At 36.6% G+C, this 13,822-nt stretch overlaps 2 protein-coding genes across 2 annotated transcripts in view; one reads left to right on the top strand and one right to left on the bottom strand.

Annotated features, from left to right (window-relative positions):
- The first annotated feature begins 1,412 nt into the window (after nt 1-1,412).
- On the top strand, nt 1,413-10,542 carry LOC107092158 (ADP-dependent glucokinase-like). The gene is made up of 7 exons (XM_015386477.1): nt 1,413-1,637; nt 2,668-2,827; nt 3,855-4,045; nt 4,131-4,227; nt 5,220-5,356; nt 5,990-6,126; nt 8,108-10,542. Exons 1-7 carry the CDS (start codon nt 1,442-1,444, stop codon nt 8,669-8,671), a joined length of 1,482 nt encoding a protein of 493 aa, XP_015241963.1. The 5' UTR covers nt 1,413-1,441; the 3' UTR covers nt 8,672-10,542.
- A 233-nt stretch (nt 10,543-10,775) lies between these two features.
- efcab2 (EF-hand calcium binding domain 2) overlaps nt 10,776-13,822 on the bottom strand; it is a 6,705-nt gene continuing 3,658 nt past the window's right edge. The window contains exons 3-7 of the mRNA XM_015386479.1: nt 13,214-13,286; nt 12,977-13,053; nt 12,089-12,131; nt 11,898-11,964; nt 10,776-11,800 (exon numbers count right to left, since the gene is read on the bottom strand). Of these exons, the coding sequence (XP_015241965.1) occupies nt 11,685-11,800; nt 11,898-11,964; nt 12,089-12,131; nt 12,977-13,053; nt 13,214-13,286 (376 nt within the window). The 3' untranslated portion in view covers nt 10,776-11,684. The remainder of the gene's footprint in view (nt 11,801-11,897; nt 11,965-12,088; nt 12,132-12,976; nt 13,054-13,213; nt 13,287-13,822) is intronic.

Raw genomic sequence — 13,822 nt, 5'->3', positions numbered from 1 at the left:
GTGTCAATTGGTGCACCGTTAAGGGCAGCGCCATGGTTTCTCCACAGTGTGCAGTAGTTTTGGAGCTAGTGATTAATAATGGTGACCTTTATGAAGGTCTATATTATGTTTCCACATGAACTAGGTGTGCATAAAATCAGTTTTTCGAAATTGAAGAAATCCATACATTTAAAGTCCATTTGCTGAGGGGTACATAAGGATCTTGTCTTAAGACATATTTTTATGGTCATATTTCAAGTTAAACTATATATGTTTATTTGTATTTTAACTTGTTTTTAAATGTAGGCTATTAAGCAGCCAAGTTAAATTGATATCTAGTAATGGTTCTCTATTTTTGTAAATTGCGATTTTAGTTTAATTTTTCAATTCTGATTTTGGAATTGGGCTGCACAGTGTAGCAGTGGGTAGCACTGATGCCTTGCAGCAAGAAGGTTCTAGGTTCAATTCCCGGCCTGGGGTCTTTCTGCATGGAGTTTGCATGTTCTCCCTGGGCATGCATGGGTTCTCTCCGGGTACTCCGGCTTCCTCCCATAGTCCAACAACATAACTGTTAGGTTAATTGGCTTCTCTAAATTCTCCTTAGGTGTGAGTGAATGGTTGTTTCTCTCTGTGTCGCCCTGTGATGGACCGATGACCTATCCAGGGTCACCATTGGCCGCTGGAGATAGGTGTAGCATCCCTCGCGACCCCTGTAGGGATAAATGTGATGGAAAAAGGATAGATGGATTTTGGACTTATGAATTTATTTTTGCCATATTGCAATCATACTTTAAATCACATATTTAATAATTTAACAGCACATTTAATTAGTAATTGACATTTATTGTTTATATCCACATCTCTTTTCTTAAAAAAAAACTTGTCTAACATGGGAGGTTTTAGATATGGGCCAACAGATTTTTTTTATTATATGCTCTGGCACAGAAACTGTGTTTTAATTATATGCCATCATGACAAAAAAAAAAAACAAAAAAACATTGGCCCTACATTGGCGTCCCTGGTATATTTGATCTAAAACTGCCACTGTTGTCTAAATAGCTGAAAATGTATTCAGTTATGACACTTTTTACCTTTTGCGTCCTTGTCCAAAATAAACTGCCCAGTGAAAATAAAGGTAGCTCGTTTATTACTCCGTAAACTGACAGTTTTCTTTTTATGAGGGCGGTGCCAAGCAAATAAAACGAAAAAAATATGCATGGCAAATTACAAAGCAAAGCTTGAAATTAAAGCACTGATAAAGTTAATAAAACAATTTAGACTTTTTGATACTTTTATATTTTCATAATCATCGGAAAGCTTTTCAGGTCTCCGCCTAGCTCGACTTCAGCCGGCACACCCGTAGATATTAAACAAACCCACATGATCAGCTTGCACTTCCAGAGGGCGGGGTTTGTTTGTTCAATCAGCCAGCCAGAGTTGCCGAAGGCAACAGGAGCGAGCGATGATGGAGGGGGGAAGTAGGCTTCCGTGGATGAAATATGGCTCTCTTCTGTCCCTTTTGGTGGTTTTGTTAGCCGTCTGGCTCCGTTCACCGCAGAACACAGTCCTGGATGACCGACTGGACACCGTGCTGTCGTCTTTGCTCCGGGCTGAGCGGAAAGTTGGGGTGAACAACGCCAGACCCAGAGTGGCAGTTGGTAGGCGCGAGGGGAGCTAGCTGACACTAGCTAGACTCATGACTGTGGGGATTTCAGTATGAGACTGATGACTAATAAATAAATACATTTAATCTTTCTAAACATGTAAAATACCCACCATGAGGTCAGATGATGTAGATTTCCTACATTAATTAAGCTTATCGTCACTGTCAAACAGAAAACTGAGTTAAAGTTCTATTCAACATGTTATATTTCTGACATGGCAAATGTTTACTCTGGCTATGGCATTCTATGTGATATTTATCTAGTATATAATATAAATCTTGGCTAAAATATAATTATAGCAGTCTCAGTTTGTAAAGCTTTTGCCAATAAAATACAGAGCAGGGAGCTGGATGATGAAGACTAACAGTTGTATGAAAAGTATCCTTCCCCTTTTATATTCTAACTTTATATATCTTATTTAGACTCCATCTGATCTTCCTAGGCCAAGTCATTTTTTACTGTTTACTTGGAGGCAACATTAGATGGTATACAATTTGTTTTAAAAATGAAATTATGACATGCACTTGGATTAAACCACCATATACCAATGTCTGCAGAAGCACCTCCTGCTTTAGAACAGAAAGTGTTTTTCATTGCGTATATAAACTGATTCTTTAGTGTCCTCCTCCAGACCAGATCTGTTGTAGGTTTCAGATCATAAGTCCATCCATATTGACAGGCAAATGGTAAATTACTTAAATTCATAAAGCACTTTCTTATAGCCATACTAACCATTAAAAGTGACTGACATTAGATCCATGTTCACCCAATTGCATCCCCAAACATGAACATGTTTATATAAAAGCAATATGTAGATCAGTAGGCAGCTGGGAGGTTATTGCCTTGCCCAGAGACACCAATGTTTTAGACCTGCCTTGCTGCTTTCTGTGTCGTAGAAACCTTTCTTTTTCTTGTTCTTCTCAGGTCAATGCAATTTCTTTCTCTTCTCTGAATGTAGTTGTATATCTGCTGCAAGGGGATTTTAGTTTAATCATATTTCTTCTTTTCTCTCCTCCTTCCTAAGGTTTTGGAGGTTGTGTCGACCTCATAGTAGATGGTGTGTCATTCCTAAATAAGATTGGCGTCTCTCATACGGACCAGCCATTACATCACGACTATCTAGAAAATGCTGAACAACTCGCTCAGAGCTTTGCCTACTTCTTTGCACCAGGAGCTGCTGCAGAGTGAGTAATATGAGATTGGGAGCTGCCTGTTTACAGTGAAAGTTATGAGCATTTTACATTGTTAAGAAGACAAGGCTTATAAGACTGAAAGTCAGTGAAGGTGCAGTCCTTTGATAAAGATAAAACAGCATGTAAAAGATGCTTTTAAGTCTTAATGATGTAAGGTCTACAGATCGAACAATGAAAATTTTTCAGTTTAACCGATCTCTGCTATGTGCTACAAATTTTTCTTTTAGGACAATTTCTGAAGCTGAAAAGGCTTTTTTCCCTCTGTTTACATTATCAACCGACACAATGATAAAAAATGAAATAAAACATCAACAATCTGTGTTTTGCATGAACGTGTTTAATGAACGGTGTTCACTGAATCCGTTCAAAGTGAACAGTGACCTGAACGTATCAGTTTTTTAAGTAAGGAATCGTGAACATGACGTTCACTCTGATAATGAGCTCACTTTCACGTTCAATTCATAATACTTTTCATTGAGTAATGTCAGGTTTTATTGTACATCTTACATTAAACATCATGTCTCCTGCTTGTACTATTCTGCGTGATTCTGACTCCTCTGCTGGTCTTTCTGATGCCAGTTTTAGCAGAGAGCTTGGCAAAGTTTTATGAACTAACAAAGGATTTTGTGCAAACTGTACCCATCTGGATTTCTAAGACAAGTCTGTACGTCAGCCATGTCAACATAAAATTTAAAGCAACACATCAAGTTAAAGCACTCGAGCTATCTTAGGAAATATCTGCTACTGAATGAGGAACATAAGAAGTGATTTTTAATTCATATCTTTTCAGCAGAACCTGCACTCGCATAATATTGTCAACAACTGAATGCAAATGGAAGGCTTCACCTTATCTCAAGGCATGACTCCTTATCCCACTAATAAATAGGGCGGATAGATGCATGGAGCAGTCAATGCTGATACAAGAGAAAAATGCTCATATCGGCCCAGAATATTGACTGGTCAAGGTACGGCTCTACTTCTAGTAATGTCTTTGTATTTTGTTTTCTTTCCTCTGCAGACGTTTTATGATTAATGAGACCCTCTTTAGTGAGATGGTCGAGAATGCCCGCGACTTACCTGGAAACAGATGGGCAGTAGGTGGCAACGCTCCTGTGATGGCTAGTCGCATGGCAACAGAAGGATGTGATGTGTTGTTAGGAGGAAGTTTCAGCACAGATTTTACTGAAGTTCTATCCCAGCAAATTACAGGTACATAGGCCTATAAAAACCTAGCTTGAAAATGACCTATTACTCTTTTCTAAGTTTTAATCTACTCGTTTGTTTTTCTTCCCAGTGGCTGGTAAAGTGATAGAAGAACCAGATATCCATCTGATCCTGGAATATTCATCTGGTGCCAGCTGGGACACCTATACCTCACGTAGAGCCAACAGGTATTTTGTCTGAAAACATTTTTTGAGGTGCTGAAAGATTAATCTGATTAAACGTTTATTGAAATAATGGTCAGCTAATTGGGTAAGTTTATAGTTACCTAGATCAGTGGTACACAGACTCTGAAACATGCAATTGGCTCAAAAAATAACATACTTACAGCAGTAATTAAGACAAAACACAAAAAAAATAAACATTTTCTATGAAAGGTTAAAAAATTAATTTTTTATATTTTGAAATCATCATGGGCCGGGCTGGTCTTGGCTGTGATTAACAGCAGCTTATTGGCACTTACAGCAACACAAACCTGGTGAGCAGAGCATGTGTGACACAGCGTCCGATATAATCTAAATTTAACAGAACACAATTTTCAAATCGCCTCCGTTTTTTGATCACACTATTTAACAAGAATAGGACACTAAATTTCGGCACACAGAAAGGTAGAGAGAGTTGCAGCTAGCACACGGATCCATGCATGATAGCAGAAGTAAACACTTTTTCACTCCAAGATGAAAGTCCTGCAACATTGGACTCTGGGCATGCAAGCTTTCAAAAACTGAAAGCCTAACCTGAAACATCTACAAGCTTGAATGAAGCTTATTGCAAAGGAAAAAAATAAAATAAATAAAAAATAGGAATTTTGGTTTTAAATGAGCATTTAAAGAGCATTAAATAAGAGATACTCATTCCTGTATAAACCCTGTATTGACTGTAATATATCCCTGGAGTCATAGATATAAAACCCAAAAATTAAAAACTTGAAGAGAGAACCAAGCTGGCAGAAGGTGCAGTCAGTGAGCGCATGGTACCTGGTTCACCATGATGTAGAACATACAGTGAAATGTAAAGCTCTCCATAAGGGATTAAAAGGAAACATCAGTAACACTGATTTACTCCACCGTAATATTTTTGTATTTTCATTAGCATAGCATATTGTAAAGTTAATACCTAAATAACGCTAACACTGACCTTGATCTTTTTTTGTGCTTCCCAGATATATAATTCACAGTGATGCCCATAACCCCTACTTGGACTCCTTGGAGGATTTTGCAGAGAAACTTAAGGATTTTAAACCTGATTTGTTGGTAGTGGGAGGGCTTCAAATGATGGACAACTTCCCCTTTCATTCAGGTAGGAAAACATGTCTTTATTTGTTCTTCATGTGGGGATTTCACTTCACTATGCTGACCAGTGTAATAGAATGGAAAGTATCTTTATTGTCTCTTCATTGGGAATTCACTTTTCCCAAATGCAAGTGAACAGCAAATGGAATCATATTCAGAAGAACAGAAGGGCAGAAAATATGAAAAAACAAAAAGGGGAAACAAAGGCAAACAATGCAGTCTCTTTAGTGCGCATTAATTGCTAATGTCACGGAAGCATGTGAAGAGTAAAGAATAATGAGGGCAACCCTGATTTATTAGCTTACATCCTTGTATCGATCTTGGTTCGTTTTTTTATGACAGGTTAAAATTAGTATGATCACTAGGGAAAAGTTTGTAATGACACTTTAAACGATGGAAAACAAAACGGGAAGAACAGGTTATACCGTACCTTTCTCTGTAAACAAGACCAGTTTCACAGTGAAATAGACCCACATTCAGTTCGACCTTTTGACTGCATTTGTTTTTTAAGGTTCTTTATCACTTCAGGAAAGTTCACATTCCATGATTTTTTTTTTTTTTTTGCCTCCCTTACTCCTTTTTGTCTGAAGTGCTTTTCAGTCTTACACATGTTTTTCTTTTATTTTTTCCTTTATTCAAGGCGAGCGACAGGAAGTCCTCTCCCGGCTGGCACACCTGCTGACCACCTCATCTCCTCAAATTGGCATCCATTTCGAGATGGCAAGTTTTGTGGATGAGGATATAGTAGACGACCTTCTTCATTACGTCATTCCCCATGTATGTATGACTGAGCATTTAAATCAATTATAGATTAAAGATTTTTTTTGGTTTGGTGAAAGTGCAGAGTTGGCATTTAAGCAATTTACATAACATTTGCTTATCCAAGAATGTAAATTAGATAGGCCAGTGTGTAGAAAACACAGAAGGGAGGAGGACATTGGATTTGTTTAAGTAAAATCAGGGATTCAAATCTGTAAACCAAGCAGTCTGATTGGGATGAGGATTTTTCTCTACCTGTGTATGAGGGGGAATTTTTTTTTATGTACCTTTGCAAAACACAACAATTTAATGTCATTTTTTCCCCCCCAACTTTATCTACAAAATGTATTCTTTTTAATACCATTCTCTTCAATAGCTCTAAATGACAGCTAAATTATTTTTGCCCTGGATAAAATAAAAAATATACATGTGAAAACTAATAATTATAGCAAAACAAATAAATGATGACTCCCCAAAAATAGCTGACTCTACATCGCTGAAGAAAATCCTCAAGCTTATGAGACAGAAGTATCAAACATAAAGAAAAGTTTTGCTGCTGATCTCCTATTCAAGACATATTAAAGCATATATAATGCTTGGGTTTATATTACATAAAACAAGGTGTTTCAGCTTAATCTAACAGGGAAAAAACTCTGATTTGAATTATATGTTACACTGTTGAATTTCTGGAGGCTGTTTAAAATGTTGACTCTTGTCTGTTAAATATATATATAAACCTATGTTGTTTATATATTATATATAACTGTGAATTCTCATTTATCTGCCAAGCTCTGTAACACTAACAGTCTCTCCAATGTTCTCAGGCTCTTTATGTAAATAATGGATGCCCTATAATGGCAGAAATGCAGTTAGTATGGTTAGCATTGCTATCAGCACTCTTTGTATACCCCTGCTGCAGAATGGAGACTCAAACAATGACTTAAATTTTGAAAAATTAATTCTACATTTCATGTATCCTTATTTTCCCATGTTTTATAGTTTTATAGTCATTAGTTCAGATTCAATAATCTGCTGAAACATACATTTCTTCTTCAGTGTCTTTAAAGTAGCTGCCTTAAAAATCAGGCATACCTCTGAGGGGAAAAAATACTTTCCTAACATCTTTTAAACTTCTAGTGTCTTTATTTTATAGACTGGAAGTAGCTATTTGTTTTCCCTCAGTAGCCACTACCACATGCTAAAGTAGTGGTTGAAACTTATTCCACTATGCATGTGTTAGAAGTGTAGAAAAAGCAGTATTATAAAGTTGAGCAAGCAAGATGGATAATTTGGTTGTTTATACCTAAGGTCGGTATGACAAGGAGAATCAGGTCAAAACTGAAACTATGCTGCTCTTCAAAAAAACAACCTCTAAATGTTGTAGTTAAGGAAACATTCAGAGAGAGATCAGTCATGCCTTAATGATTAGATATTTTAAAACAGAAATACCTGAACCAGTATATAGATATGTGTTTCTGCTTTTAGTTTTTCTTTATCTGCATTTAAACAATTTATGGGTGTATAGAGGGTTTTTTCCTTGTCATAATGCATTGGCCTTGTTAGCATATGTACTTTTTTCTAATGGGAATTTTCTCATCATCCCAGCTTTTTATTACACAAAATGCTATTTTATTGGGTTTGCTATGGTTGCACAGTGGTTAGCGCACATGACCCATTGACAGAGGCCTTAGTTCTCCACGTTGCCGACCCGGGTTCGAATCCGACCTGTGGTCCTCTGCCGCATGTCTGTCGCTCTCTCGTATCCCCTTTCCTGTCAGCCTGTTTAAGAAAACAACCCACTCGTGCCATTAAAAAACAAGCTATTTTATTTTGGCTGCAGCAACAAAAAAATATATATATTTGTATGGTTAATGATGTTAAAACAATGGACCCAACATTGCAACCCTTTTTTCTTATTGGGTTGTTTTCTCTCAGCTTTTGATGTCCTCCTTTTAGTTCCCTGCCCTTTGAGCATTGATCCCAATTCTTCTTTTTCCAGGCGGACTCTTTAGGTATGAATGAACAAGAGCTCCCAAACCTTCTCAGTTTACTCAAAGGTTCCAACATAACTGTGCTGTCAGACCCAAACCCTCGTGTAGCTACTGTCCTCGATCAGATGAGGGAGGTATATCGCATCCTGAACCAGCGCTACAAGGACGCTAACTCCGATAGAAAGACCGACAGTGGGGAATGGAAGGGTAAGCCACTGACCCGTCTTCATGTCCACACTCTGGCCTTTCAGGCCATGATAGTGACCCACGGCTCCCAGTGGAAGAACACCATGTCTGCTACTGCTAAGGCCTCGCTCACAGCTAACCGTCACGTCTGCGGGTCAAATGACATTGATCTCAGGAAAGCTAGGCTCATCATGGACGACTCATTCTCCGTTAGCCACCGTGAGGGCAGCCAGCGAATCCTTCTGCAGGAGAGTCGGCCAGTCAGCTGCTGGGATGAGGATGATTACCAGATCTGTGTGGCGCCAGTGCTGGTGTGCACTGAAGTCTATCAAACTGCAGGTGGAGGGGACAACGTCTCTGCTGCTGGCTTGGTGCTACAGATTTAAACAGGGACACTGAAAGCTCCTTTTGACTCTGGAAACTTGGTATAAGTGTAATGCACCCTATCCTTCAGGTACTGACATGGCAGCAGGGCTAAAGCTATTAAATCTGCACCTCTCAGCCTAAATGATAAGACAAACTCATTTTATTACTGAAGAGTCAGATCATGGATATTTTTATAGTTTACTGAGTTCTAGTTTTTAAAGGGGATGGAAAACCAAAAAGAAAAAAATGTTTAAGTGCGTTTTTCCTTTACATTCTAACCAGACTTTTAGTCAACTGTGAAAACGTAATATCTTTTCCCTTTGTTTCAGGGGAGTCCCAGTGACTCATTCTATCCTGCATCAATATTTACAAGTTATGCTTTATTTTTGTAGGAATTTATTGCTTCTGTTCTGTTTTGTAGCTATATAACGGAAAAAGAAAACACTTTAATTTTCTTGAAACTGATAAATCTGTTCAACCATTTGACTCTTGGGATTAGAATGGCTTGGTCTTGGATTTTTCTTTTTTCTATTAAGAAAATGAGACTTCTGGCCTGGATTAGATCCAGATAAAATCAGGTTATAGGTCTCTTTTTTTTTTTTGCACCATTTAGCAGTTCTCATAATTTTTTTTTAAACGAAAATTTGCACAACCATCTTTTGTAGGTTCAGTTATATTTACATTTCAGCCTGGAGCGCAGCTATGCAGTTAAAATGTGATGAAAGACTCAGAAATTATTATATGTTCTGTTTCTTGAGAGGATTTGAATTACAAATGCCTCACTTACCTCCTAGCAAATAATTTATTCTGTAGATGTTGCAATTTCTGAGGTAAAGCCTACCAGATTCCAATTCTGCTTCTTTCCTCTGATTTCTCTCTCTGTAAGGTAAAGTCTTACTAAAACGTTGCTGTTTCTCCCAGCAGATGTGAATATTGTGCCTCGCTGTTTTGATAGGTTTGTGTATGTACTGCAATTATTTCTGTCGTTCACTTGCAGTGAAATAATACAAAAATATTGTGGAGGGACTGCTTTTGTTTGTTGGCTATAATCTCCTCTGTATCTCTGTAAGTTTACCCTTCCATCCCCTTGTTTTTGGCTCTGCTAGGACCAAATGACCCATGTGGTTTGCACTAAACAATCTGCATGTGTCGTTATGATTATGGATGAATTGGAACAATGTCTCATCTTTAATTTTTTGTTAAAAAGGTAATTGTGATCTATACTTGAAACCAGTGCTGCACAGTATAAATGCCATTTGTACCTTGTAGCCGTGGACCATTCATAAATTCTATATTGCTTTGAAAGTCCTCATCTCCATTAAAGCAGGTTATAGCGTGCGTAACCAAGCTTTTATCATGAATATCTAAATGAATCAGCAATGGTCTTTTCAATCTATGCTTCCTTTTATGTTTCCTGTGTTTTTGATTACTAATGCCACTGAACCTTGAAAGAAATGAAGCCAGCTCTATCTTCTCATTAGGTACAAGTCAAACATTCCAGCTGCTGCTCTCTTCTTAAAAAAAAAAGAAATATGTTTTAACCTTATTTCTTTACATATAAAACAAATGAGCTATTTTCCTTGGTAAAGTTTTCTATAGAACAGAATGTTTTTTGTTACATGTATGGAGTCAGAAATTATACAAATAAAAGTTAGGTATTCAATTGGTGTAAATTCCCTTAAATATATATTTGTTTTTCCAGATCTCCAAATGAGCTCAGAGTAAATGATCTGTACTTTTTTTTTTTTTTTTTTTTTTTTTTTTTTTTTTTTTTCCTACTGTTTTGTAAAGATTGGATGTTTTTCATTGAGCTTGCTTTTGTTTAATTCTGTCTGTCTGGAGTTTTTTGCCCTATAAATTTCTCTTAAACTGTGATTGGCTGTACTTTCCTGTGGATTGAAACACTGCAGCATGGAACCATGCTCACTGAGGGAACTGTGTCTTTTTTTGGTACTTATCTAAGCTTTAGATAAGTTGTATTTTGTCTTCTGCAGCTATGTCACTGTTCATGCATGTTGAGTCATTGCAGAATCATCTGAGATAAAATAATATCTGATCAGCAACCATTGCTTCATTATCATTTTTATTTCTGTTTATTTGCATATCAGACTACATAATTGTGAAATCAAAGTTTAATTCTGGGTATAACCCTGAACTCTAGTTGTTCAAAGGCTTCTTGATCATAGCATAAAGCAGCACATGGAAAATTGCTTTCATCTTATCCTTATTTTAACAGAGACAGCTGGAATGCTGCACCACCGTACATAATCTGAATCATTTCTTGACCATAGTCTAGCATGAAACATTGCTGTAAAAATGCCTGTTTCACTGTACTTACACACACACACACAAAAGAAACAATATATATCAAGATCTAATTGCTTAAAATCAAAAAATGGCATCACTGCTAATGAAAATGATACAAATTTGATTTCTAAGACTAAATAAACTCATTTCAAATTTAGTATACTGTATGCCTTCTAGCGGTTCCCCTTAAGCAAACACATTTTGCTGACAGGTTTTGACATTTTGAGTTCATTTAGGCATTAATAAACTGTTCCATAGGAGTGATCATAGTGATCTGCATCAGCAGTGCTGGATCTGTCTCCCTGCCAGCTCCCAGATCAGCTTCTCTGATTAACTGATGTGGTGCGTCGAGCAGCAAAGGTTACGTTTTTCCAAGTCCAGTAACTGCCACTTGTGAAGCATATACGCGCCTCAGATGCTCAGAAGCTGCTGCTTCTCAGATGCGTCGAGATGCGTGTCAACCATCGACTTTGCATGGAAACCAGCTGCTGCTGCTGCTTCAATCGCGTGCGGTCTGAACGTAGCATTAAGATGCTTGAGACAATTTAAAACATTAAACTTTTATTTGTTTAGCATTTCCTTTATACAGTATATGTTTTAAGTAGAGTGTGAGGAAACATTTTCACTTTAATACAAGCTCACATAACAATGAACTACTCAGGTTTCAAGAAGCCTTGCTATTTTTAAACCCAAACTGCCGACTCTACATTTGCTAAAATACTTCTCCTATTGCGTGAGGTCAGAAGTGAGTTTATTAATTAATTTGGGGTAATATATAAGGTTATCCTCTCGATCAGTGTGTGCAAGCATTTCTTCTATCTCTTGTTGAGTGAAAGGTTCACCTGGTTAAAAATTACACATAAAAGCTGATCAATAAAGAGTACTAAAAAAACATACTGATGTTAATTTTTTTTTTTCACTTAAAAAAAAAACCTTTACCTTCTTCCATCAAAAGCTTTTTCAACTCTTCAGGTTTAAGGTAGCCTTTCTGGTCTTTGTCCAGAACCTAGAAACAGAGTTTATGGATTGATTGTGTTGCATGTTTGGAAGTGTGGATTCTTTACATAAAGTCTCAGCAAAAGCCACTTCAGACCAACCAAAACAGCAAAATGAAGCATGCCCAATTTCACCTTAAAAGCCTGAAGAATCGTGCTCTTGGGAATGGGAGGAAACCTAAAAGACACATGAGAGCAGAGTTTATTTTTCTGTTACCAGGCCACATGTGTAACACAGAGGCCAGACTGGACAGTTTGTTCTATATTCAACTTAGAATAACAACTTAGAGGATGGAAAACATGTATTTACTTAGTCATATTACAGCATCAGTGATTAAAAACACAAAAGGTCAAGCCATATGTATCATAAAGCACATAACATTAAATGCTTAGAATGCTAGGATAACCACAAAATTGAACCAGGTACATTTTTCTCTGAAGAGTGGAAATATTTGCTTCTTATAAAGATAAGTGCTTCAAGACCATGAAGCAAACAGGGAGGGAAGGAAGGCTTTTACATTTTGAAAATGAAGCATTTTAACAGTTCCTAATGTTCGTATGTCAAGAGTTCATAATCACCCTTAATAAGACTGTAAGTGAGACAACTTGGCAAAAGAAAACACAAAGTTTAGTTAAAACCTTTTTTATTGTCAGGACTGGAAGCTTAACATCTACTTTTAGGATGGAAGTAATTAACTCATGTAAACTTTGTTAAAATTTTGACTTGTTTTCTGCCTGGATTAGACAAAAAAAAAAAAAAGTCAACAAAATAGCTCTGATTTTAAAATACACCTCTTCAGGACTAGCAATGTTTTATGCAGGTTTTGTGTAATAAAAGATAACACTAGACAGTTTATTCACCAGTAGGGGATAACCATTCTATGTAAAGATCTCTTACATGGGTGCATAAATAACAACAATAAAACTGTTGTAAAATAAGGAGGATCATTGCCAAAAAAACAAACCAAAACTAATCTTAAAAAAAATCTGCTGGTATTGTAGAGCCAACAAAAACCACCTTACTTGTTCTCCAACAGGACTTTGGTCATAGCTGGAAGAAACTTTTCTAGAAAAACAACCCCTGAGTGCTCCTCTTCCACCTAGGTGAACAAAATAAAAGGTACCAGGGTTTTACTCCTTAAACAAACCATAAAAGACTGATACTTTCTCATGTTATTATTTGTTCATGAAAACAAGCTTATTAAATGACTGGTTTATTTACAGTATCTCTCTAAATAATCAAAATAAGACTCTTCCAACCTCAGCTATGAATTTATGAATGTCTGCTTGAGTGGGGCAGCAGCCCAGAGAATAAATAATGGTGCCAATCTCCCTGAAAGAAGCATACACATAAAGTGGGTTAAAAAAACATATTTCTGCTTAGTGCAGAACCGTACAACTTCAGCATTTGGTTTCAATTTCCTTTTATAGTTATTAAAGCAGAAAAGTAATAATAAAGGTTCTCAGAGTCTAGGAAATAGATCTAAAATAAGCTATAGTCTGAATTATCTGCTTAAAAATGTCTTTCCTAATAATAAAGCCATAACTTCTCACAAGAAAAATATTTGAAATAAAACCTAAATATGCAACAATTACAGAAAATCCTACACAAACTAGTTCCAGATTAGATGGATGCTATTTTACTGTTTTATTATAGACATAATAGTTAACAATGTTTTTTTTTTTTTCCATCAATTTCCAGATTTTTGGTCGCTCAACTTTTCTTGAACAAGTTTGGGCACAGCTCTAAAACTGTAGGTATAACCTACTTATTCACCCAGTACAGCATTAAATAGTATTTCCTAATAACTTTCTCTAATAGAAATATATATATATATATATATATATATATATATATATATATATATA

The sequence above is a fragment of the Cyprinodon variegatus genome, unplaced genomic scaffold (assembly GCF_000732505.1).
Source record: "Cyprinodon variegatus isolate N-32 unplaced genomic scaffold, C_variegatus-1.0 Scaffold369, whole genome shotgun sequence".
NCBI classification, from domain to species: domain Eukaryota; kingdom Metazoa; phylum Chordata; class Actinopteri; order Cyprinodontiformes; family Cyprinodontidae; genus Cyprinodon; species Cyprinodon variegatus.
The sequence above is the reverse complement of the archived record's forward strand: the minus strand, read 5'-3'. Positions and strand labels throughout refer to the sequence as shown.